This window comes from Balaenoptera musculus, chromosome 11 (assembly GCF_009873245.2).
Source record: "Balaenoptera musculus isolate JJ_BM4_2016_0621 chromosome 11, mBalMus1.pri.v3, whole genome shotgun sequence".
Lineage (NCBI taxonomy): Eukaryota > Metazoa > Chordata > Mammalia > Artiodactyla > Balaenopteridae > Balaenoptera > Balaenoptera musculus.
In genome coordinates, this window is record NC_045795.1 from 28,798,392 (window position 1) to 28,823,115 (window position 24,724).

Here is a 24,724-nt window from a genome sequence, read left to right on the forward strand (position 1 = left end):
TTTCAGACTTCAGGCTATGAAGAAACATGAGGGGGAAAAAAGGGTGAGAGACAAAGGAATTGGATTTACGTTGTTTAAACTGCACTTAGTTCCGATGAGCACATTCGTAGTCCTGGATCTTAGGGAGATCGGAAGCATTTGACAGGGACAGTAATCCTTCCCTGTGTAGTTTTCTTAAAGCACGTGTTATATAAAGACAGCATCTCCTTTCAGTGGACTGCAAAAGGGATTGTGAAGGCAGCTGGTGGATGTTTTCTCAAGCAGACCGTTTTGTACCTGCAGCAGCAAAAAGGCAAAGGGCTCATTCTGTAGAACGAGATACTAAGATGCTATTTCTTTTTTTTTTAATTTTTAAATTTAAAAAAAATTTAAATTGGAGTATAGTTGATTTACAATGTTGTGTTAGTTTCTGGTACAACAAAGTGATTCGGTTATATCTATCTATCTATCTATCTATCTATCTATCTATCTATCTATCTATCTATCTATATTCTTTCTTAGATTCTTTTCCATTATAGGTTATTATAAGGTATTGAATATAGTTCCCTGTGCTATACATTAGGTCCTGTAGTAGCCTGTATCTGTTAAACCCAAAATCCTAGTTTATCCCTCCCTCACCCTTTCCCCTTTGGTAACCATAACTTTGTTTCCTATGTCTGTGAGTCTGTTTCTGTTCCGTAAATAAGTTCATTAGTTCATTTGTATCATTTTTTTAGATTTCACATATAAGTGATATTATACGGTATTTGTCTTTCTCTGTGTGACTTGCTTCACTTAGTATGATCATCTCTAGGTCCATCCATGTTTTTGCATAACTTTGTCATCCCAATCTGTACCTAAAGACTGTTCTTAGGGAAAACAGTGCTGCTTAAGGAACAGGATAGAATTGGCTTAGTGCACTTACTTAAAAGGTTCAGATATTGTCCTGGCACTGAGCTCTATTTTAGATCTTGAGTTTCTGGTAATATATTTTTTAATTTCTTCCATCCTTTCCCCCATCCACAACTCACTGCTCAAGCAAAGCAAAATCGGACATCATCCTGCCTTACCCAGCAAACAAGCAGAAACACATCCCCTCCCATCTCTGTTGTCTTTAGGTTTTACTCAGTAACGACCACGTTCTCAGTTCTGGGTCCTTACAAATTCCAACAATAGGCTGTGAATAAATGCTTCCTTCTTTAGGATTAGCCCAGTGTGGGAGAAGTGGTTTTTATTGGGGCTTATGAAGCAAAACCATCCCCCAGTTTCGCAACTCTGCAGACTTCATCCTCTTCCGAGGGGAAGCAGTAAGATGCAATTGAATTGTAAGAGTGGAATTGTGATTGTGTTTCTCTTATAAATATTTCCCCAAAGTTGCAGGGGTTGGTTAGGGACAGATGCTGAGTAACTGAAATCTGTGCCTTGGATGTATTTGAACAACATCAATATACTCTTCAATCAGGTTTCAGGAATGACATAACATTTCGCCTGAATTATTAAAACCACCATAAGCAGTGTTGAGAAATGAAGAACGAATGAAGTGCATTAGGAATTCAATAATAAGTACTTTTCCACTTTACATTTTTCTAAAGTGAGATTAGGGAGTGTTTGCTACCACCCACATAGGCAAGATCTTGAGGTGATTTTGGGGTGCAAAAGATGGAATAAACTGTGACTTACTAATATAATTTTCTAACCTTATGAGAAAGGTTTCTGCTACCGTTAAGTTTTTCTTTTTTTTTTTTAAAGATTTATTGATTGATTGATTGCTATGTTGGGTCTTCGTTTCTGTGCGAGGGCTTTCTCTAGTTGCGGCGAGCGGGGGCCACTCCTTATCGCGGTGCGCGGGCCTCTCACTATCGCGGCCTCTCTTGTTGCGGAGCACAGGCTCCAGACGCACAGGCTCAGTAATTGTGGCTCACGGGCCTAGTTGCTCCGCGGCATGTGGGATCTTCCCACACCAGGGCTCGAACCCGTGTCCCCTGCATTAGCAGGCAGATTCTCAACCACTGCGCCACCAGGGAAGCCCAACCATTAAGTTTTCATTGTCTGCTTTTCTTTAACAAAGACTTGTATCATGCTTACTGAATGCCATATCCTGTTCTAAGCATTTTTTATAAATATGAACTTAATTTTCTTGACCATATGAGGTAGACAACTATCATCACCATTTTGCAGGTGGGAAAACTGAGGTACAGAGAATCGCTTGCCCGAGGTCACACAGCTACAAAGGGGCAGTGCTAGGCTTTAAACTCAGGCACTGATCTGACTCTGGACACTGCCCCTTGATTCTTAGAATCTGGATTTATTTTTCTGGTTCTTGGAATCTGGATTTTAATTTTTCCAATGTTAGAAATTTCTAGTTTCTATTGTTGATTTTTTTAAATTGTGCTCAATCAAGAAAAATTTATTTCCCTTAGCAAAACCCAGCTTGTTCTGAAATAAAACAACTGAAAAATTGTCACCAATAATGAGTTTTCCTCCATAGAAGTCACCCCGATTTCCTCCTTTTCACTGTTTTCTTGGATTGCTTGAAATGGAAAAATTCTAAAGCCAGATACCCAATGGCTGAAGGCTCTGAGGGCTGTTTGAAAACATAAAGACTGTTTCAGATAAGTCAGAGGTGATGGAGTCGTGCTAATCGTGCTAATCGGAACTCACATCTGTTGAACTTGGGGGTAGTTTTCTCAGCCCCAGACAGCAGCAGCTGCAACCAAAGAAACTCTCCTTCCTTTGCCAGAAGGCTCCTGGACTCCAAATTCCAGACAGTCATCCTGTCTGTCAGCCCAAATTTCCTACGGGAAGTAGACTTGAAGTATAAACACCGGGAAGCCGGGCTGAAGGGAGCAGATTATTCCATTTAAGAGGTTGCTGTGCCCTTGCTCTGCCCCCAGGGCCGTAGTCATTTTCGGGGAGCAGGCAGGAACAGGCAGGCTGTTCTCCATCCCCCGCTCCCCAGCCCTGGTCTTTGCCACCTTTGCCTCCCGTAATGCTACTTCCAGCCGGATGGCACCTTTCGGTTGAACCTCTAGGATGTTTGAGAATTATAAAGCACACACAACCACTGCAGGAGAAAAGCCTCTTATTGCGACAGCCTCAAAAGCATTATCTCACGCACAGAGTCAAGGAAGGTGTGGCCTTTGCCCTTGGAAGGCTGTTGTCCTCCCCAGGCCCACCCACCAATGGCTTCTTCCTCTAGGCTTTAGAGGACAGGTATTTATGTTTTAAATGTATATTTTATTCTCTAATTTATTGAACAGCTTTTGAATTTAAGCTGTTTGGGACACTGAAAAACACATAAGCATCTTCCCCACGTAGGGCTAAAATACAAGTAGAAAAGAAAATCCTTACAGATGAGTGTCCTTGAATCAATCTGGTCAGGTATTATGTAAGCAGATTTTGCAGAGAAGGAGGAATTTCTCTAATTCTGTTGATTGTTCTTCACGAGTAATTGGTCGTTACCCTTGCAGCGTATGAACAGAATTTGACGTACTAGGTTGTTGATGGTATGTCAGATTGTAAAAATTAGGTGGGTTCAGGTTTATAAATTAGAAAAATAATAGTTCTTACTATATTTCGTCAAATCTAAGACACCACTGATTGTGAGACGCACCATTATTTTATATACCACTAAGGAAAAAAGCATACTGCCACCAAGCTACGGAAAGGCATTGGTTAAAAACATATATATCACTTATACGTGGAATCTAAAACACTGATACAAATGAACTTATCTCCAAAATAGAATTAGACTCACAGATTTGGAGAACAAACTTGTGGTTACCAAAGGGGGAAGGAGTTGGGGAGGAGCGAACTGGGAATTTGGGATTAACAGGTACACACTACTGTACATAAAATAGATAACCAACAAGGACCTACTACTGTATAGCACAGGGAACTATATTCAATACCTTGTAATAACCTATAAGGGAAAAGAATCTGAAAAAGAATACTTATCTATCTATCTATCCATCTATCTATATCTGAATCACTTTGCTGTATACCTGGAACACTGTAAATCAACTATACTTCAGTTTTTAAAAAGTGCATTTAGATGTTTTAGCACCTCTAAAATATGGTAGCGATGTTTTAGCCCCAGTCTTGCCTCTTTTTCACGCAGTCTGACAGCACGATTCTAACTGCATTGTTCAATTCTGAGTTTTCCTCTACGGCCTATTGGGTCCCCTGGTTCCCTTCTTCCTGAAACACTTCCTTCCTTTGGCTTCCTGGACTCCACCCTCTCTTGCTCTCCTCCCACCTCTCCGGCTGTTCCTTCTCCAGCTCCTTGGCTAGTTCCTCCTCTTGGACCCCACCTCTGAATAATGGAGAGCCCCAGGGCTCAGGACTCACCCCTCTTTTCTACCCGCACACACCCCTTCCCTGGGTGACCCATGGCTTTAAATGCCATCTATCTGCTGCTAATTCCCAAGTGCATCTACCCAGCCTGGATCTTGTACCTGAACTCAACATACAGATAGCCTCCCACCTGCCTGATGGACCCAGATGTCCAACAGGCACCTCTCACTTAAGATGTGAAAACCTGAATCCCGCATCAGTTACCCAGCGCAGAAAATGGCTCCTCTGGCCTTCCCGCTGCTCCGAGCAAAACCTTAGCAGCGTCCTTAACTCCTTTCCTGCTTTCTCACCCCATGTTCGAGCCATTAGCCAATCCAATCAGCAGTACCTTCAAAACAGATGCAGAAGGCGGCCATTTGCCCTCATTTCCACAGCCACCACCCTGGCCCAAGGCACTGTCACCTCCCTCCTGGATCATTGCCATGGCCTCTGGACTGGTTGCTCCACTTCTGCCTGTGCCCCTTTGAGTTTATTCTTTTCACAACGGCCAGAGTGATCCTGTCCAATGTAAGTCACATCGCCGCGGTGCTGTCCTTGAAAAGTCAAAATCCCCAGTGACTTTTCACTGCACGCGGAGCCGCAGCCTGAAGGCCCAGTGCAACCTGTACTCCCCTCCTGGCCATCCGTATCCGGCCTCTGACGCCCGCCACCCTCCCCATCGCTCATTGTTGCAGCCACACTGGCCTTGCTGCCCTCCTCGAACATGCCAGCACCCTCCCTCCCTTTGTACCCGCTGTTCCCTCCGCAGGACTTGCTCCCTCACCTCCATTAGGGCTTGATTCCAGCGTTAGCTCAGTGGAACCTTCTTTGAGATATCAGGGAGAAGACCCCATACCTAAAATTGCAGCCCTGCCCCCTCGGTCCCCTTCCCCTGCCGTCTTTTACTCCTTAGCACTCCTGGCTGTGCAACGTATGGAATATTTTATTACTTCCCGCGTTCCCCAACAGAATGCAGACTTCACCAGGAAAAAGGATTTTGTTTTGCCTCGTTCGCTGCCACGTCCCCAGTGCCCAGAATCGTGTCTGGTGCTCAGTAAGGGCTCAGTACATTTTCATTACATGAATAAACGAACGGCTTCATACAGAGGCTAAGACAGGGAGGAAGAGGGCATTTTTTGTTCTGTGTTGTTTTGTTTTCCTCCTGGAATGAAAGAAAAGGTTATTAGTTTTGTCCTCACAGCCTCAGTGAAATGTATATCTTCCATCTGGAAATGGAAATTTATATCTTCCATTCCTACTGCTTTGATAGAGTTTGCCCTTGGTAAACAGTTCTTCCATTAACCGCGAGACCTTTGCACGGTGGTTTTTAGCGGCTCCCAAGATTCATCTGAGCTTGTAATGATTGTCCATTGAACCTTCAACAAGATACTGATGAATTCAGCTTTGGAAATCACTTTTGGGGTTTCAAATGAAATCTAAACAGTTCCTCCAACTTTTTACCCCCATAGGGAAGGAGTATTTTTAACCTGGGGCAAACCAAGCTCCTGGCGTGGATGAAGCAGTTTCCTGTGTGATGCTTTGGGAGTGATCACTTTAGATATAGTGTGTTTTTTGTCTTTTGTTTTTGTTTTTGGTCACGCGGGATCTTAGTTCCTTGACCAGGGATCGAACCCGTGCCCCCTACAGTGGAATTGCAGTCTTAAACACTGGACCGCCAGGGAAGTCCTGATATAGCATGTTTTAACCATCCTATGACATGCTGGTTACTGCAAAAAAAACCATGCACATGTGGGGTTGTTGCTTTTAGGAGCATTTACTATGTTATCAGGCCAGACAGACCGTGGCCTGGATAGCTTATCTCTGGAGGAGGTTTCCGCCATGGTGGGACCTCTTTGCCTCGTGAGCTCTGGGCCCTGACATGGATTCAGTGGACTGCCCTCAATGGGAAGAGGGCACCAGCAGAGGGAGAGGTTATTGCACAACAGCTGGGTTCCTGTGCCAGGAAGCCCCTGTTTCCCCCATTGGCAGCCACACGTGGGCCTTCCTTCTTGTCATCATAGAGACTGTAGATCTGGCAGGGCTACACAGCAAGGATGTGATAGCATTTTGGTCCCTCTCATTCTCAGGGACTTAAGTTACAGGGCTAATGGGATAACAAATGGTGGGGAGGAGTTTCAGGCAAGAGGGGAGGGATGTAAAAAGGCTCTCATTCATTCATTCATTCACTCATTCAGTCAGAGATATTCATTGTACTTTTGTTATGTGCTAGGCTCCGGGAGTAGCTGGGGATAATGGTGTTCAAAGCAGACATGGAGGCTCGGGCAGAAGGTGGCCAGAAAAGGCATCTCTGAGGACATGACCATTGTACAGGGAAGACCATCATGGCATGCCAGACTTCTATTCACATTTGTGAACTTGACTTACAAGTTGTTGTTCTGTACAAATGTTTTATGTGTCATGTCCATCTTTGCCCTTGTGTCCGCAGTTGGCAAGCCTGGGGTCACAGCACTTGCCGATGAAGGGCATGTTTGGGGTCAGGCTGTTGGTAGCAGGGAAGTCGTTTTGAGCTCATACGGCCTGTTTTCGACATGTGTGTCTCAGGAGACTGTGTGTGTGTGTGTGTGTAAACCAGCAAACCAGCACAGGGATAACTGTGGAGTCATCTGTCGCGGGAGGAGTTTGTGTACTAATTGCCTCCATGGGAGTTTTCTCATTATTTGTTCTCACCCCCCCACCCCCGCCATTTCTTTTCCTAGCAGAATAATGATAACTGCCATGACATTTAACAAGGATGGGAGGTGCAGTGGGAATACCTGAATCTTTTTTTTTTTTTAAAGACAATCAGATGTTTATTTATTTATTTATTAATTTTTTAAATTGATGGCTGTGTTGGGTCTTCGTTTCTTGTGAGCGGGCTTTCTCTAGTTGCGGCAAGCGGGGGCCACTCTTCATCGCGGTGCGCAGGCCTCTCACTATCGCGGCCTCTCTTGTTGCGGAGCACAGGCTCCAGACGCGCAGGTTCAGTAATTGTGGCTCACTGGCCCAGTTGCTCCGCAGCATGTGGGAGCTTCCCAGACCAGGGCTCGAACCCGTGTCCCCTGCATTGGCAGGCAGATTCTCAACCACTGCGCCACCAGGGAAGCCCCTGAATCTTTTAAATGATGAGAATGTGGTACCAGCAAAAAGCTTATAAACACATTCGCCTCTTCGATGTACCCATTCTGTACGAAATATGGTTGTACAGCATGAAATCCAGAGGGCTGTGTCATGGGGTCCAGACGGCCTTTGTTTCCTCCAGTTCTGTCGTCACTGTCCTTCATGCCTCTTCCAGGGAAGGCTTTACCATGGCTTCTTAACGATGGCACTCATTTCAGATATTTATCTCCAAAAGGAAGGAGCGTTAATACCTTCTCTTGTAAAGGTCAATTCAGGTTCGTATTAAAAGAGGAGGAACTTTTTTTGCATACTGACGTTGACATTGAGCCTCCGATGAGGGTTGTCACCCAGATTATATCTGATTCAGGGTTTTATAACACATGGGAGAATGCCATGTCTTCCACGATAACCCAACTGCTCACCTCGTGCCTCTTCCTTGAGCTCCCTCACATCGGAGCTGGGCAGAGTCCGCTCATTCGGAAGAGCCCCCCGAGTCCTGTTGTGATGCCCTGTGTGTGGCAGGGGGGGCAGTGTTGACCTCTCACGTGTGCCTTTCTGTGGGTGGTGCCTCTCTTGTGCAGTGGTGCCCCTTCGGACATATACTGATGAGGTTCTGAAAAAACCCAGGAGGCGAGGATGCTGGTGCCCGGCTTCATTGTTCAGTGCCTGTGGTCCTGGTGCTAAAACCCATGTCTATGCAGAACTCCTCCCGCCTGTCAGCTTCATTGCCCCAGTGACCCTTGTCCAGAACTGGAGGGGACAGAGGAAGGAGAACCAAGGTGCTTTACGGGTTTAATACTTGACCCCATACATCTCCTTACCCAGCCTATGAGATAAGAGGTGGTATTTTCATTTTACTGATGAGGACACTGAAATCGTAGAGGTCATTTGCCCAAGGTCACACAACTAACAAGTCATGGAGTTTGAAACTGTATCTTGGGATTAGCAAGTTTATGATCTTTCTACTACCTGCACCTTAAAAGTCACAAGCCGTTTCCCTGGTGCCAGGACCACCTTCTCAGACACAGCCCCTGGCAAGTACAGCCCCTGGTTTATAGGGCTTGGCGGCTTCATGACTTCTTTGGAAACTTCAGCCATTTTCCAGAGCTCCAGGACCTGCCATCACAAGAAAAGCGAAGTTAAGCTCGTTGCCTATCAATCAGCACTTCCGTGGGTTGACGGTTGTATTGCTTTTCAACCTGTTGACGGTTGTATTGCTTTTCAACCTAAGAAAAAAGAGATTTGGCATCATGCTAAACAAGTTAGATTAATTCAACACATGGTGACTATCTCCATTCTGGATGAAAATTATCGGAACGCTGATGGACAGATGACCAGGGCACCCAGCCACGCAGAGATTTGGTCTCTATTTTACTATCATTTCACATTGAGATTAATCATTGGGGTAGGAACTTTCATTTTGGGAGCTTTGTGTGTGTTTGTGTTTGTTTTAACACAATGCTTTTCTAAATCTTTTTGCCGTTTGACAGTCTAGCTATGGTCTCTCTAATTTGCTACGGTTTCAGGGGTTGGAGAACTACAGCACATGGGTTCATCTGTACTGCTTATGGCTGCTGTCACCTAACAACAGAGTTGAGAACTTGCAACAGAGACTGTATGGTTCTCAAAGCCTAAAATATTTATTCTTGCCCTGTATAGAAAAAGCTTGCTGAAACTTCCTTTTTTTTAAAAAAAGGGTACCATAGTTTTAAAGGAAAAAACTACACTTGCTAGCCCTAAAGAAAAACTTTCCAAGCGTCTGCTTGGTCAGTAATAACAGGCCAGGAAGAAGCACACACACCATCGTCTATGCCGAGTGCATTCATATGTGGACTATGCCCTAGGAGCATAATTCCAGCGAATAGCAATGTTCCTCTGCGATACCATATTCCCTATTAACCACAACAGAGGTACCACTAACTAGCTGGGCAACCTTGAATTAGTCACTAACCTTTCTACATGAGATTCCTCACCAATAAAATTAAACATTTAAAAAATTATGTATCCCACATCATAGTATGTATAGGTATAAAGTATATGTAAATATATGTCTATATATGTGTGTTATATATATGTATGTAGCTTTAAAAGGAATAATAACATAAATATCAAATACAATCATAAAATAAAAAGAAGACCCATTTCCCCACCATCCAGCTTAGGAAATTGAACCTCGGGAATACCTTTGAAGTCCCCTCTGTGCCCCTGCCCAGTAGTGGACAGCTAACGTACCCCCCTCCCTCCCCAACAGTAGCTATCTCAATTTAGTTTAATCATTCTACTGGTTTTCCCTATAGTTGTATTGTTTAGTTTTGCCTGAAACTTGTTTTCTAAAGGAAGAGCACTTTCAGATCCCATCAAATTTTGTGCTTCATCAGTGTGACTTCATTTTCTTGGTGCTAAACTCTTTGTCTGAAAATCTCCCAAGGGCTTTCAGTCCAGCAAAACAAAGTTAACACACAGTGGCTGCTCCACAAATACTCTTGAAATATTCTGTAGGTTTTTCTTTTCCCTTTGGTGGCGATAGTGGGGTCGGGGCAGGGTACACCAAAGTCGTGGGCTAGTTCAGACTGGTCTTCCCTCCTGCTGCTGTGGTTTGTGATACTGTGCTAGGCTGAGAGGCTGGGATCTCCGGAGGTAGTGGTTGTCTCTGACATCTTTGTATTTATCAGCTCCGAAGTGGGAGGGGCCCGTGGTGAGGAACCTTGTTGATCCAGGCTGGCTCACATAAGTTGACTCCATGTTTACATAGTAAAAGAATAAGGTGAAACCTGATTTGTGGACCTAAAATTTAGCTTCCAGTCAATTTCAGTTGAAGGAAAATCTCATTGCACCCATTCTTCATGTTTTCTTTTTTTTAAAAAATTTTGTGGCAGAAAAAAAGTATAAATACTGGCTTTTGGAAGAAGGAGCTATTGTTAAGCGTAAACCTTTTAAACTCTGTAATTACTCTGTAAAGCCTGTGTGTTTCCATCAGAAATGCATTTAGTCTTAAGTTGTAGTGCCCAGTGTATGGAACATTTATAATGATGGGGTACTTCCAAAAATAAATCCACTCTATAGAAAATGTTAATCAGCTCATTCCCAGGGACCATACTGAGTATCTCCATTGTACAAATGAGGAAATGAACATGACAGTTAGTGGTCTGCCCAAAGCTACACTGTCACTGGCGCTACGAAGATTTAAGCAAAGGGCCCACATACAAGAAAACACAGTCATGTTTCCATGTAAGACACTGTGGGCCTTCGTTAACTTGACCTAAATTAAGATTCAGGGGCTAAGAAGACTTTTGGTGTTTGGAAGAATCGACCACACCAACCGCAAAGAACTGGCTTGCTCCTGAAAGTTACCTGCGGGGTTTTAAATAAGACATGTTTTTTTTTTTTTGAGGTGTCTGTTTGCTTGAAATCAGAGGCTCTGTATCTGGCTAAACATTGCTATGAAAACTGAAAAGCAGAGGGTTCAAGTGTATTTCACACTGCCAGGGAAAATAGTGTGGGAAGTACAGTCGGGTCTCAATCTGTGGCATTCTACTTTTACAGTTGACAAGAAAGCAGACTGCTACCAGGAACTTACTTTCCGAAACCATTTTCAGGAGGTTGGTTCAGGATGTACACGCAAGTCTTCCAAGTCATCTGCTTCAATGGGATTGCGTGGCAGAGGAAGGGTTTCCATGGAGGAACCACAAATTCCTCCACTTACGAGGAAACTTCGGGAATTGTTATTGCTCTTTTCTCAGGCAAAAGTTGATAGCTCATTTTATAAATATTTTCCCCAACAACTGATTGGAGCAAAAAAGGTTTTTTTCTTTCCCTCCCGACTAACCTCTATTTAACTGAAAACTTCAATTAACCATCACCGTAAGCTCCTCTTCTCTTCTTTTGCTTTCTTCCCCAAGTTTCACTTGGGAACTTGACTTCATTTTTTTTTTTTTTTTTGGCCTCACCCCGTGGCCTGTGGGATCTTAGTTCCCCGACCAGGAATCGAACCCGTACCCCTTGCAGTGGAAGCACAGAGTCCTAACCACTGGACCGCCAGGGAATTCCCCCCACCCCCCCTTTTCTTTTTGAGTAGTAAATGTTTTAAAGACTTTTTTTCAACTTTCCTTTTAAATTGAAGTGTAGTTGATTTACAGTGTTGGGTTAGTTTCTGGTGTATAGCAAAGTGATTCAGTTATACCCATGTATATTCTTTTTCAGATTGTTTTCCATTATAGTTTATTATAAGATATTGAATATAGTTCCCTGTGCTATACCGTAGGACCTTGTTGTTTATCTATTTTATATATAGTAGTTTGTGTCTGCTAATCCAAAACTCCTAATTTATTCCTCCCTCACTCCCTTTCCCCTTTGGTAACCATAAGTTTGTTTTCCACATCTGTGAGTCTGTTTCTGTTTTGTAAATAAGTTCATTTGTGTCATATTTTAGATTCCACATATAAGTGGTATCACATGGTATTTGTCTTTCTCTGTCTCACTTCACTTAGTATGATAATCTCTAGGCCCACCCATGTTGCTCAAATAACACTATTTCATTCTTTTTTTTTTTTTATTCGGCTGCACCGGGTCTTAGTTGTGGCAGACGGGCTCCTTAGTTGCAGCTCTCGGGCTCCTTAGTCACGGCTCACCAGCTCCTTAGTTGTGGCGTGTGAACTCTTAGTTGCGGCATGCATGGGGGATCTAGTTCCTTAACCAGGGATCAAACCCGGCCCCCCTCCACTGGGAGCTCAGAGCCTTATCCACTGCACCACCCGGGAAGTCCCTATTTCATTCTTTTTTATGGCTGAGTAGTATTCCATTGTGTATACTCTTTGTTAGCTGTAGTTAGCCAAGACATTGTTAACTATAATAACTCTGGTATCTGGTACCTGGGTTTGTGAGTATGGCCTCATTCAAAGATACGGTATTGATTCAGAAGACTCGTTCACCTGTTGTGATACCTACCAGAGCCCTTACTGTGGGGTTATATATACACTCCATGGATAAATTTGGGAAAAGCCAATGCGTAATTGCAGAGAGAAGGTGCCTTAAAGAGGAAGACACCAAAGTGTGCCACTCAGGGAAAACCCCACCTCACAGAGGGTCGGTGCCAGGTGCTTATCCTGAGTTGTCAAATCCCAAGATTTGATTTTTGGCATTTTCACCCTCTGTTCATCAGATCTGGGGATTGCAGACCCATGCTGATTGAGTTTATAAGTAACTGATGAGCCAGAATGACTCCATTTATAATATTATCCAGTAAGTTGGGTTCAAAACCCAACCCACCTACCTTTGTGATATTGGGCAAGTTGCTTGACTTTTCTGTTGTTTTTTTTTTTTTTTTTCTTACCTGGGCAATTGGAATGTTAATGAGCGAATGCCTTCACATAATACCTGGAAGATAATAGCTATTGTTAGTATATTGTCATTTTGCTGTTGTCTTCATTATTACTGTGCAAGTCAACTTTAGGAGACTGACTAATAGATCAGAAAGTTGCCTTTTGAGCATAGAATTTTAGAGCATGGGAAGTTAGAAGTTCTGAAGGAATGCCCCCATTGGGCTGGATCAGTTGGGAATTTCATCAGTTTGATATACTGGACACCATAGCCAGACTCTCACCACGCATTACCCAGACACTGCTGGATAAACTCCACTGCAGTTTGAACCTGTGGCTTACCTTTTCTAGATTTTATAAAGTCGCCACTTTTTTCATCTGAGAGTCTCTAATGTATTTGGTTCCAGTTTTTAGCAGTGATAAAGGAATCACTCTGAGTACTTTGTTTGGGTTTGACTTTTCAAAATATTGTTTAGGGGCGATTTATTTTTCTTCCAGGTTGCTTCTTCTGGTTCCATGTTCTGGAAGTGACATTTGCAGGAGGGCACCTAACTAGTCTCCAGGATGGCCTGCGTGTGCAGTAGGAGGCACTGCATCCCTTTGACGGTCGAGAGCCATGGGAAAGCATGCTTCTTTAAGTTCATTAAAACAGATTGGCCTTCTGTAAAGACCTCACATATCTGTATTTGTGTTTTATTTTATTTTGTGTCTGGTATAGGTATTGAACATCCTGAAGCTTGTAGCAGCCCAAGTGGAAGCCAGTGGAAGGATATCTATCAGCTTCTGTGCAATGCCAGCGAGAGGGAGGTGGCCGCTTTCTCCAACGGGTACACGGCGGACCACGAGCGGGCCTACGCAGCGCTGCAGCACTGGACCATCCGGGGCCCCGAGGCCAGCCTGGCCCAGTTAATTAGCGCCCTGCGCCAGCACCGGCGCAACGATGTCGTGGAGAAGATCCGTGGCCTGATGGAAGATACAGCCCAGGTAATGCAGCCCAGATTGTGTGTCTTTCCCACTAACCTTTAGGTCCCTGTGCTCCAGATTTTACCAGGTATATGTAATAAGGAGAAAGAACTGATAGTAGGTGTCTAGGTTCTCTCTCTCTCTGTCTTACTCACACACATACACCCCTCTTCTAGGGCAGTACTTCTCAATGGTTTTCCATTAATCATCTATAGAGAACTTTTAAAAAATTTTGGTATTTGGACCCCACTGTAGACCAGTCACTGTAGAATCTCTAGGGACAGGACAAGGAACCAGTATTTTTAGGAATCAGTATTTTTAAAAGTTCTCCAAGTGATTCTGATGTGCAAAGTTGAGAATCTTTGCCTTTGGAGTGGATTCTGGCATCAGACTGTATGGTTAGATCTATTCCTTGTTACCCAATTTACAGTTTCATTTTGCATAACACACTTTGAACAAAAGCAAGAAGGAAGACTTTTTTCTATTCCCTTCCCCTTCCAGACGATATTTTCTGTGATGTGGTTTAAGAAGGCTCTGTCTTACCCCTGAGTACCCCCAAGGATGCAGGTGGCGCTGGCAGTATTTAGTAACAGGATTGATATTTCTCCTTGGGCTTGTCCAATCAGTGCCTCAGATGAAACTGAGGGGACCCCAGAGTGTGATTTATTTATAATCGTTGGTCCATGAGCCCTGGCTTTGGAGTCAGACAGCACTGGATAGGAATCCTGGCTCTGACACTTACTAGCTGGGTGACCAAGGGTACGTTACTTCAACTTTCTCTGCCTCTGTTCCCTCCCTTGTAAGCCAAGTTTATAAGGTTAATAAAAACTGGAAATAAAGTATATAAAATGCCTGACACATTGAAGGTGTTCTGCAAATCGTAGTTATGGTCATGATGTAACTCATTTTACTTAGCCTTTCCTTAATCATAAGGTACTTCCCTGAAAGGCCATGAATTAAATACAAATTTGGCTATTGAATCATATTTCTTAGACTTCAATTGAAGTTTTGTAACGTGTTCCCAAAGGAAAAACGCTGTCCCTGAGACCTGATAAAACCCACTTAAAATTTAAAAGGCAATTCTGCCTGTATTCTTTTCCAGTGGTCCAAACTCATTACCTAAAAGTGCAAGGGAGAGATTTTCCCCCTGTCCACTCTAATCTGCTATCATTCTGTACCACATTTGTATATCAAGGGACTCAGTTTTATACATTTAAGAAGTCCAAGTGCCTTTATCTTTCTATACTAACAGTGTAATGTTTCTTCATTATTGAAATAAACATTCATCAGGTGGATCTTTTATCTAAGTGACTAGATAAAAGTTCATCGGTGCTAATTGACTCTGAAGGTCGTCTTTGAAGCCCCTGGTGTATTTTTAACTTTTTTGAAATGTGGAATTTCAGAAAAAAGATTTACTAATAGACTCGGGGGTAAATATTCAAAGGCACACACCAGTGTCTTGTGACTTTCTGCGAAACGATCTCAAGTATGGTTCACAACTAAAACAAGGCTTTGAGTAGCTGGATTTGGGGAAAGGAGAGGGAGATGTTTGGCCCCCAGTTGAGTAAAATGGCTGCAGTTCAAACAAAGGGACTCAAGAGGCAAAACATCATTGTGCTTACTTGGAGTGCTGGCTTTAAGGAAAGAACTGCTAGGGCGAGCAGTAGATTTGAAGAAGGATTTAGATGCTTGAGAGTAAGCCACTGGATCGCCTTGATAATGCCTCCAAAAAAGAGAAAATGTAATTGATGCGATGTTTCTCAAAAAAGAGAAAAGGTAATGATGTCGCTTCAATGGAATATTTAATAAGGTGGAAGGATGATCATGATGTATTGTTAAGGGTTCAAAAGAAGGTTTCTCATTAGAAAAAACAAATATAAACATAGGAAAATGCATAAATGTTAATGTTATCTTATTAAATCTAGGTGGTTGAATTAGAAGTGATTTTTAAAAATTATTTTCTGCAATGAAAACATTACTTTTGTGGTTTAAAACATTTTTTTAAATGACAGCTGAAAGGGCCCATGAGGAAAGATAGGTAGGGCTTTGTTTTACCATGCTGAATTGAAAGACGGAACCATCCTCATTTTAATTGAGGAAGAGCAGACAGTGGTTTATGTGCCATCCATTCTTCCTTAGGAGGACTGGCTGAGGTTTGCTATGTTGGGTCATATTTGCCTAAAACTTACTTTACTTTCGGGTTCTGCAGATCTGTCTCCTCTCTCTGTGTACACTCAGCAATCACTTAGAAATTGGGCCTAGTCTTTTTTTTTTTTTTTAATTTTATTATTATTTATTTATTTTTGGGTCTTCGTTTCTGTGCGAGGGCTTTCTCTAGTTGCGGCGAGCGGGGGCCACTCTTCATCACAGTGCGCGGGCCTCTCACTATCGTGGCCCCTCTTGTTGCGGAGCACAGGCTCCAGACGCGCAGGCTCAGTAGTTGTGGCTCACGGGCCTAGTTGCTCCGCGGCATGTGGGATCCTCCCAGACCAGGGCTCGAACCCGTGTCCCCTGCATTGGCAGGCAGATTCTCAACCCCTGCGCCACCAGGGAAGCCCCTTGGGCCTAGTCTTTAAGGTACTTCTTAATGATGGTAATAATGGTGGTAGAGTATTGTCTATACCAAATGACGTTGGTATGTTTCTCTTATAGTTCCACTGAGTTTCATCAATGTTTATGGAGCACCTACTTTATTCCAGGCACTGTCCTAGGTGCTGGGAAAAGAGGGCTAAAGGTGCAGACTCCATTTAGGAGACTACATGTCAGGGAGAGTGATTATAGCAAAATTCACTGGGTCAATGAATAAGAAACCAAAACCCTTAGTCCCCGAGTGCCGAGCTCTTGTTCCTTTTAGTTTTTTCCTTCCTCTTATCGCCTCCATATACAAAAGATTCTAGTATCTATTTTTTGTTGTTTATTTTGTAAGAAACAGTGACATCAAGACATCTTGTAGCTTTCTCCTTGGTTCTAGTGTAGCCTGCATGTTAGGATGGAGGCTGAGAAGGCAGTATTAAGCTTCTTGTTCCATGTTTTAATCATGTCCATCATTGTCTGGCAGTGTTGTGGACCCTGCTCTTACTCTAATTTTAACAGCCAGTGAGCATGGATTTCTGGCTGCCAGCTATTATTGATTGCACAGTTTGTTCATAGTTTATCTCAGATTTGTGGAGTCAAACGAGAATCAAAACGCAGGGGACATAATTGAGACCTAGTTTCCATTTTCTAGTGGATCTGTAGTCTGTGTGTACGGTGGTACTGCTGACAATTTGAGACTTTGCCCCCAGGAGTTAATGGGCTCTTTTTTTTTTTTTTTTTTTTTTTTAATTTTATTTATTTATTTATTTATTTATTTACTTATGGCTGTGTTGGGTCTTCGTTTCTGTGCGAGGGCTTTCTCTAGTTGTGGCGAGCGGGGGCCACTCTTCATCGCAGTGCGCGGGCCCCTCACTGTCGCGGCCTCTCTTGTTGCGGAGCACAGGCTCCAGACGCGCAGGCTCAGTAATTGTGGCTCACGGGCCCAGTTGCTCCGCGGCATGTGGGATCCTCCCAGACCAGGGCTCGAACCCGTGTCCCCTCCATTGGCAGGCAGACTCTCAACCACTGCGCCACCAGGGAAGCCCCTAATGGGCTCTTAATATGCAAAAATGACTCCGTGTGTGTGTTTAAAATGGTTAATGTTTTTTTCCTATTCATGAGCCTGAGAACACCTATGTTATGTTCCACTCAAAGGGTTAGCCCTGGTGTTCCTTTTAGTTACCTCTGTCAGGAACAGCTGGTCCATTATTAACCATGGTGGCCTATTAGCCATTTTTGAGTTAAACACATCCAGAGTCTTACTTTAAAAAAAAATTTATGCATAACAAATTGTACAGTAAAATTTACTTTTTGGTGTACTGTTCTTTGCATTTTTTTTTAAAACAAGTTTTTAGAGCAGGTTTAGGTTTAAAACAAAGTTGAGAGGGAGGTTACAGAGTTTCCTGTATACTCCCTCCCCTCACACATGCACAGGCTCACCCGTTATCAATCTCACTCACCAGAATAGTACAGTTTTACCAAGAGTGAACCTGCATTGACACATCATAATTACCCAAAGTCCATAGTTTACCTTAGGGTTCACTCTTGGTGTCGTACATGTGCTATGGATTTGGACAAATGTATAATGACATATGTCCATCACTATACTATCATACAGAATACTTTCACTGCTCAAAAAATCCTCTATGCTTTCCCTATTTCTCTCTCCTCCAGTACCCACCTGTCTCCCACATCAACCACTAACCTTTTCCTTGTCTCTTACAGTTTTGCCTTTTTCAGAATGTCATATAGTTGGAATCATAGAGTGTGTAGCCTTTTCAGGTTGGCTTTTTTCACTCAGTCATATGCATTTAAGCTTCCTCTGTGTCTGTTTATGACTTGAATGCTCATTTGTTTTAAGCACCAAATAATATTCAGTTGTCTGGATTTATCACAGTTTATGTATTCATTCACTTGCCTGACTCTTTCCTTCTCTGAGGTATGAGCTGGGTTTTTCAGTTCGCTCTTCTTTCAAGTTCAACATCAAAACTGAACCCAGCCTTCCAGAATCATCTGAATTCTTTCCTTCCTGGTCATGAGCTTTTGGGAGAAGCAGTAAAGCAGTGGGACAATAGTTTGGAAGTTACTGGGACTTTGCTGAAACTCTTTAAAAAACAAAACAAAACAAAAACCTAACACAGCCTTCCAAATTTCATGTTATCTCTTTTTTTCCGTCCTTTTACTTTGATTCTTTTCTGTGGCTTTATTTCAAGAAAGTCTTTTGTAAGGAGCATATATTTAAGGTTTTAAAAAATCTATTCTGACAGTTTTTGTCATTTAACTAGAGAATTTCAGTGTGGTTACATTTTTAACGTAATTACCCGTGTATTTGGCCATCTTATTATTTGTTTTGTATTTGTCCTATCTGTTCTCTTCCCCCCTTTCCTTTCTTGTTCATAAAGCATTTTTTTATTATTCTACTTTTCCTCTTAACTTCTTAGTTACACATTTTTTCTTTACTTTTAATGGATACCCCAGAGGTGACAACACGCCTACTTAAATTATGAGCCATTTTATAAATGTGTACTTTCTACTATTTTTCAGACCACACAGCAGCCTTAAAAGACTTTAATCCTGTTTATCCTTCTCTTGTATTGTGTTTTTGTTGTCATACGTTTTAACACTACACATTTCTTAAACCTCCCAAAGGCATAATAATTATTACGGTTTTACACAGTCACGACCCACATAGATTTACCTGCTTACTGATATTTTCTGTTGTTCTTCATTACCCATCTCTGCCTGAGATCATTTTTCTTTGGCCTAAAGAATACTTAGTGTAGGTTTCCGGCAATCAACTCTTGTTTTTCTTCATCTGGAAAATGCCCACTGACTAAAATAAATTGCATTATTTGCCCTTTGTTTTTGAAGGTGAGCTGGAAAATAGAACTTCAGCTCGTATAGTATTTTTCTTTCAGTACTTTCTTGTGTGGTTTAAGTTTCCCCTGCTAAATAAATAGCAAAGAGGAGGGTATGTGATTTATTTTAAATCTATATTACATAACAAATTACTTGTGCATATTACACCAGGGACTTTGGACAATGCAAGACAAGGAAGACAGGAGTCATTGCTGTCAGGGGAAGCTTACCATTGAAGGGAAAGAAACGTATTCATATCATGTTTAATCTAAGGGAGTAAACCCAGGAGGGAGGGAGGAGGGAATTGGTGGATGTACAGTTTATCAACATTAAGGCTCCAAATCGGGACGTCAGTGTGGAGATGTGTGCCGGGTTAAATTCCTGTCCAGGCAGCATATCACACTGGGAACTCAACGCTCAATTACTTGACCTCTCTGCCTGAGTTTTATCCTGAGAAAATGGGAGCACCCTTAGTGCCTGTCCTTTGAGTTGTTGTGAAATTAGGTGAGTGGTGACCCACAGAAAGGCTCTGGTGAATGTTTACCATGAATCAACTGCAATTATTCCCAGGCTCTAGAGGCAAGAGAGGTGGAAGAATGTTCCTGACTAGCTCCAACTCACATGATGGATCCTTTAAATCCTGAACGCCAAGGGTTACTCAGTGTCAGGTGGGAAGGGACAGCCAAGTCCAAGACTGCTTGACGGGTAGATCGTTGAGCATGAGGGTTTTGCCATCTGCATTCAGTGCCCAAGAACTGGAAATTCCAGTAGTTGTAGATATTTATTCCTTACTGCCTGAGTGAGCGTTCCTAGGCTGGCAGGGATGTTTTCTCTAGTGAAGAAGCAAAGGTGATGGTGTGTGTGTAGACAAGTACACTCTCAAGGGCTGTCAGAAAAAGGACATGAAATTGAGCAACTGGATTTCTAGGTTTCCTTTCATTTTTTTTTTTTTCGGGACTTTGTATATTCAAATAGGCTTACCCAGTGCTATCATTTTCTTTTTTTTTTCCCCTCACCTTGAACTTGTTTTTTTTTCTCTCTAGGAAACCTTGGGCAAATGATTTCTTCTGACTCAGAGTTTCTATTTAAAAATGGGAATTCAAGTGCTTTCAGGATTAAATCAGATAATGGCTTGTTGAACTGTGGGATGTAAAAAAATGAGGTAATGAAAGTGATGCTTACTGGCTAGGTTTGGAAGTCATGGTGATTTTGAATTTTCAGCATTCCTTTATAGTTTCATTTTGAGAAAGGGAGGAAAAAGGAATTTTAGGTACATTAAAAATGATAAACAGCAAAGGTCCTCTGTATAGCACAGGGAACTATTGTAATAAGCCATAATGGAAAAGAATATGAGAAAGAATATATCTATGTATAACTGAATCACTTTGCTGTACACCAGAAACTAACACAACATTGTAAATCAAACTACACTTCCATAAAAGAAGTGATCATATTAAAAACAACCACAATCATTTAAAATAATATAAAGTGTTACTTTAGCTGCCTGCTTTGACCAGAGGTTCATAAATGAAAAGAGTTGGTGTTGATCAGGCAGGGGGTTTGGGTAGCTCAACCCCCCCTGCCCTCCTTCCATAGGATTAACTAGATTAAAACTACACTGTAATGTACCAACCAGTGGCTCTGAAGCCAGTATTGTTGTGGTTAACTTCTATGTAGTAGAATGATTCTTTGTTAGAGATTCTTAATCCTTTCCAGAAACCGCATAGGAAACCTACATCCCAGGGACAGAGTTTTTTCTCTTTCTCCCTCTCTTTCAACTATAGTGGACTCTGTGTTGGAGACTGAGTGGTTTTGCTCTGTATAATCAACAGGGAGAATCTATCAGTGAGGCGAGTACTGGGCATTCTATTTGTGAGGACGGTACCACTGCTTTTGCTGCAAAGGGAACTACGTGATTTTTTTTTTTTTTTTTTTTTTTTTTTTTTTTTTGCTTACCAGCTGCAGGATGCAGCTGTCTTTATCTACAGTGTGACTGAGACCAGCTCTTTTCAGAATTTAATACAGCGAGGGTGAGTGGAGGCAAATACCAGCTGTACCTTAGCTGTTGACTTTTTGGCTTTTCAAATCTGTCTTTAACTTGCCAGTTGATCATCTCTTAGAAACAGGGATTATTGTCCTAAGGCCTTAAGATGTTAGCTAAACTCACGTGTGTCGAGCCCCCCTGACTTATGCCGTGTGACCACTGCGTGGAAGGTCATTTCAGGTCAAGTTACTTAATTTGCAGGGTGTGACTGTGGGCTCTGGGGAACTTGTGAGGTGGTGAGAAGGGGACATTGTAAAGGCATTGCTGACACACAGTAGGCCCAAGTACATTGAGTGATGCTTGTGTTTAAGGTGGTCATTGTGTACAAAGGAGCCATGTCTATGAAGAAGCCTTTAGACTTTTAATGACATTTCAGGCCATTCTACTTGTTATCATACTCCAAGGTTTCATTCAGTTAGTCAACAATCTTTTGTCGAGCACCAGCTGTGTTCCTGGTACTGTGTAAAGAAGAAAGGTGTGTGCCTTTCAATAGCTCACTCACTGAGATGGAGACACGTGCAAATAATGACAATTCAGTGGGATAAGCAAATGTATAATAGAAGTGTGCACGAGGAATTGTAAGATAGCATCAGAAGGCAGGGGTATGCGACCCACCAAAATATACCTAGAAAATAAGAACAGATGTATATATATTTACTTTTTTTTTTTGGACACAATATGCAGCATGCAGGATCTTAGTTCCCTGACCAGGGATCGAACCTGGGCCCACAGCAGTGAAAGCACCGAGTCCTAACCGCTGGACCGCCAGGGAATTCCCTACTTCTTGAATTCGTAGCCGTCTTGTAAGCATCTGGTGAGATAGAGTGTACATAGTAGAGGTAATGATTGTAGTGCACTTGACATCTACTAGGGGGGCTCAGTAAATCTTAGCTACTGTTTTCCATGTTGGAATTTGAATTCTACACTCTCCTTTTTTGACTCAAGAGCAATACCACTCTACTTTCTGTAAAAGGAGACTAAGGAGAAAGGGGACCAGTGTTTGCTGAGTATCTCTTATGTCCCAAACACTGTCTTGGGTGCTTTGCATCTGCTTTTATCTAGCAAGCTTCATGGCCCTGTGAGATATAGGTCAGTATTAGAATTAAGATATATTTCTGTATTTCATTGAATGTCATGGCAACCATGTATGTACCGTTATTTTAGGTACCACTAAGAAAGCAATAAAAACATTGCTAATTATAGTTGTTAGATACATCCCTATTTCAGAGATGTTAAAATGTGAAAAGAAATATCCACCATAGAATTAATGAAATATGGTAGTTGAGCTTGAGGAGTACAGGTTATAGGGGGTAAAGTCTGGGAAACAGATTCTTGGGATCTTGGGATTGATATACCCTCCCTCCCCAACACACACAAACTTACACATGCTTTTTGTTTTTTTTAGTAGCCTTTAAAGATGAGATAGTTTAAGACAAGCAATTTATTTAGCATTCGTTAGTGGAACACCCATTTTGTTTCAATCCCTGTACCAGGCACCGGCTATACTAAATGAAAACACACACTATATACATTGGAATACTACTCAGCCATAAAAAAGGACAAATTTTTGCCATTTGCAGCAACATGGATAGACTTGGAGAGTATTATGCTTAGTGAAATAAGTTAGACAGAGAAAGACAAATACTGTATGATATCACTTATATGTGGAATCTAAAAAATACAACAAACTAGTGAATATAACAAAAAAGAAGCAACTCACAGATATAGAGAACAAACTAGTCGTTACCCACATGAAAGGATGCTTAACATCACTAATCATTAGAGAACTGCAAATCAAAACTACAATGAGGTATCACCTCACACCAGTCAGAATGGCCATCATCAAAAAATCTACAAACAGTAAATGCTGGAGAGGATGTGGAGAAAAGGGAACCCTCTTGCACTGCTGGTGGGAATGTAAATTGATATAGCCACTATGGAGAACAGTATGGATGTTCCTTAAAAAACTAAAAATAGAACTACCGTACGACCCAGCAATCCCACTACTGGGCATACACCCTGAGAAAACCATAATTCAAAAAGAGTCATGTACCACAATGTTCATTGCAGCTCTATTTACAATAGCCAAGACATGGAAGAAACCTAAGTGTCCATCGACAGATGAATGGAAAAGAAGATGTGGCACATATATACAATGGAATATTACTCAGCCATGAAAAGAAATGAAATTGAGTTATTTGTAGTGAGGTGGATGGACCTAGAGACTGTCATACAGAGTGAAGTAAGTCAGAAAGAGAAAAACAAATAACGTATGCTAACATATATGGAATATAAAAAAAAAAAATGGTTCTGAAGAACCTAGGGGCAGGACAGGAATAAAGACGCAGACGTAGAGAATGGACTTGAGGACATGGGGAGGGGGAAGGGTAAGCTGGGACAAAGTGAGAGAGTGGCATGGACATATATACACTACCAAATGTAAAACAGATAGCTAGTGGGAAGCAGCCACACAGTACAGTGAGGTCAGCTCGGTGCTTTGTGACCACCTAGAGGTGTGGGATAGGGAGGGTGGGAGGGAGACGCAAGAGGGAGGGGATATGGGGATATACGTATATGATAGCTGATTCACTTTGTTATACAGCAGAAACTAACACAATATTGTAAAGCAATTATACTCCAATAAAGATATTAAAAAAAAAAACCACAACTAGTCGTTACCAGTGGGGGGGGCAATATAAGGGTGGGAAATGGGAGGTACGAACTATTGGGTATAAGACAGGCTCAAGGATGCATTGTACAATATGGGGAATATAGCCAATATTTTGTAATAACAGTAAATGGAAAGTAACCTTTCAAAACAGTATAAAAAAGAAAAAAAAAAAGAAAACATACACACACACCCCCCAAAACACAAAAACAGGGAATCATCCCTCAAGATGCTGGCAGTTTTATAGGAGGGATGCGTATGTGAGCCAAACTTTAGAATACATTCTGTGAGACAGCCTCATAGAGGACTTGCAGTGGACTTTTCTTTTTTTCCTGAGACACAGTGTCTCAACATTCAGAAAAGTCTGTGTCTATCAGTTGACGACATTTTCTACCCCTTTAATCCACACCCTTATTGGCTTTGTCAAAATGTGCATTGGAGGGAAATCAGAATCAATATTGTGAAAAGAAGCTTATTTTCTCAATCAATTACCAGTGCTGGATATCATATTTTCTTTTTATTTTAAAGCCAAAACTTATATTCAGACAAAGCTTAATACCTTTCAGTTTTGGCCTAGCTTCTCCATCCTATGTTTGTGAGACTGTCTGTTCATCTGTCATAACCCAAGTTCCAAAAGTATGTACACTTACTGATGAGGAAGTGTATCTCAGTCAGCAGTAGGTTTTATTGTACACTAGTTAATTTCAACGTTTTAATCGCTTATTCCTCACCATTTCCTTAGGAGAGACAGCTGTCACTACTGAATTCCTCATTAATTTTTTTTTTTTTTTTTTACAGAAGGAACTTTGATTTATCCACAGTTGGGCTGAGTCAGGGGGTAGGCCGGAATGACCAACCATTAAAATGGCT

At 42.0% G+C, this 24,724-nt stretch overlaps 1 protein-coding gene across 1 annotated transcript in view; it reads left to right on the forward strand.

The window, feature by feature from the left end:
* TNFRSF21 (TNF receptor superfamily member 21) overlaps positions 1-24,724 on the forward strand; it is a 65,880-nt gene that overhangs the window by 26,117 nt on the left and 15,039 nt on the right. Inside the window, exon 4 of the mRNA XM_036869101.1 lies at positions 13,465-13,730. Coding sequence (XP_036724996.1) covers positions 13,465-13,730 — 266 coding nt within the window. The remainder of the gene's footprint in view (positions 1-13,464; positions 13,731-24,724) is intronic.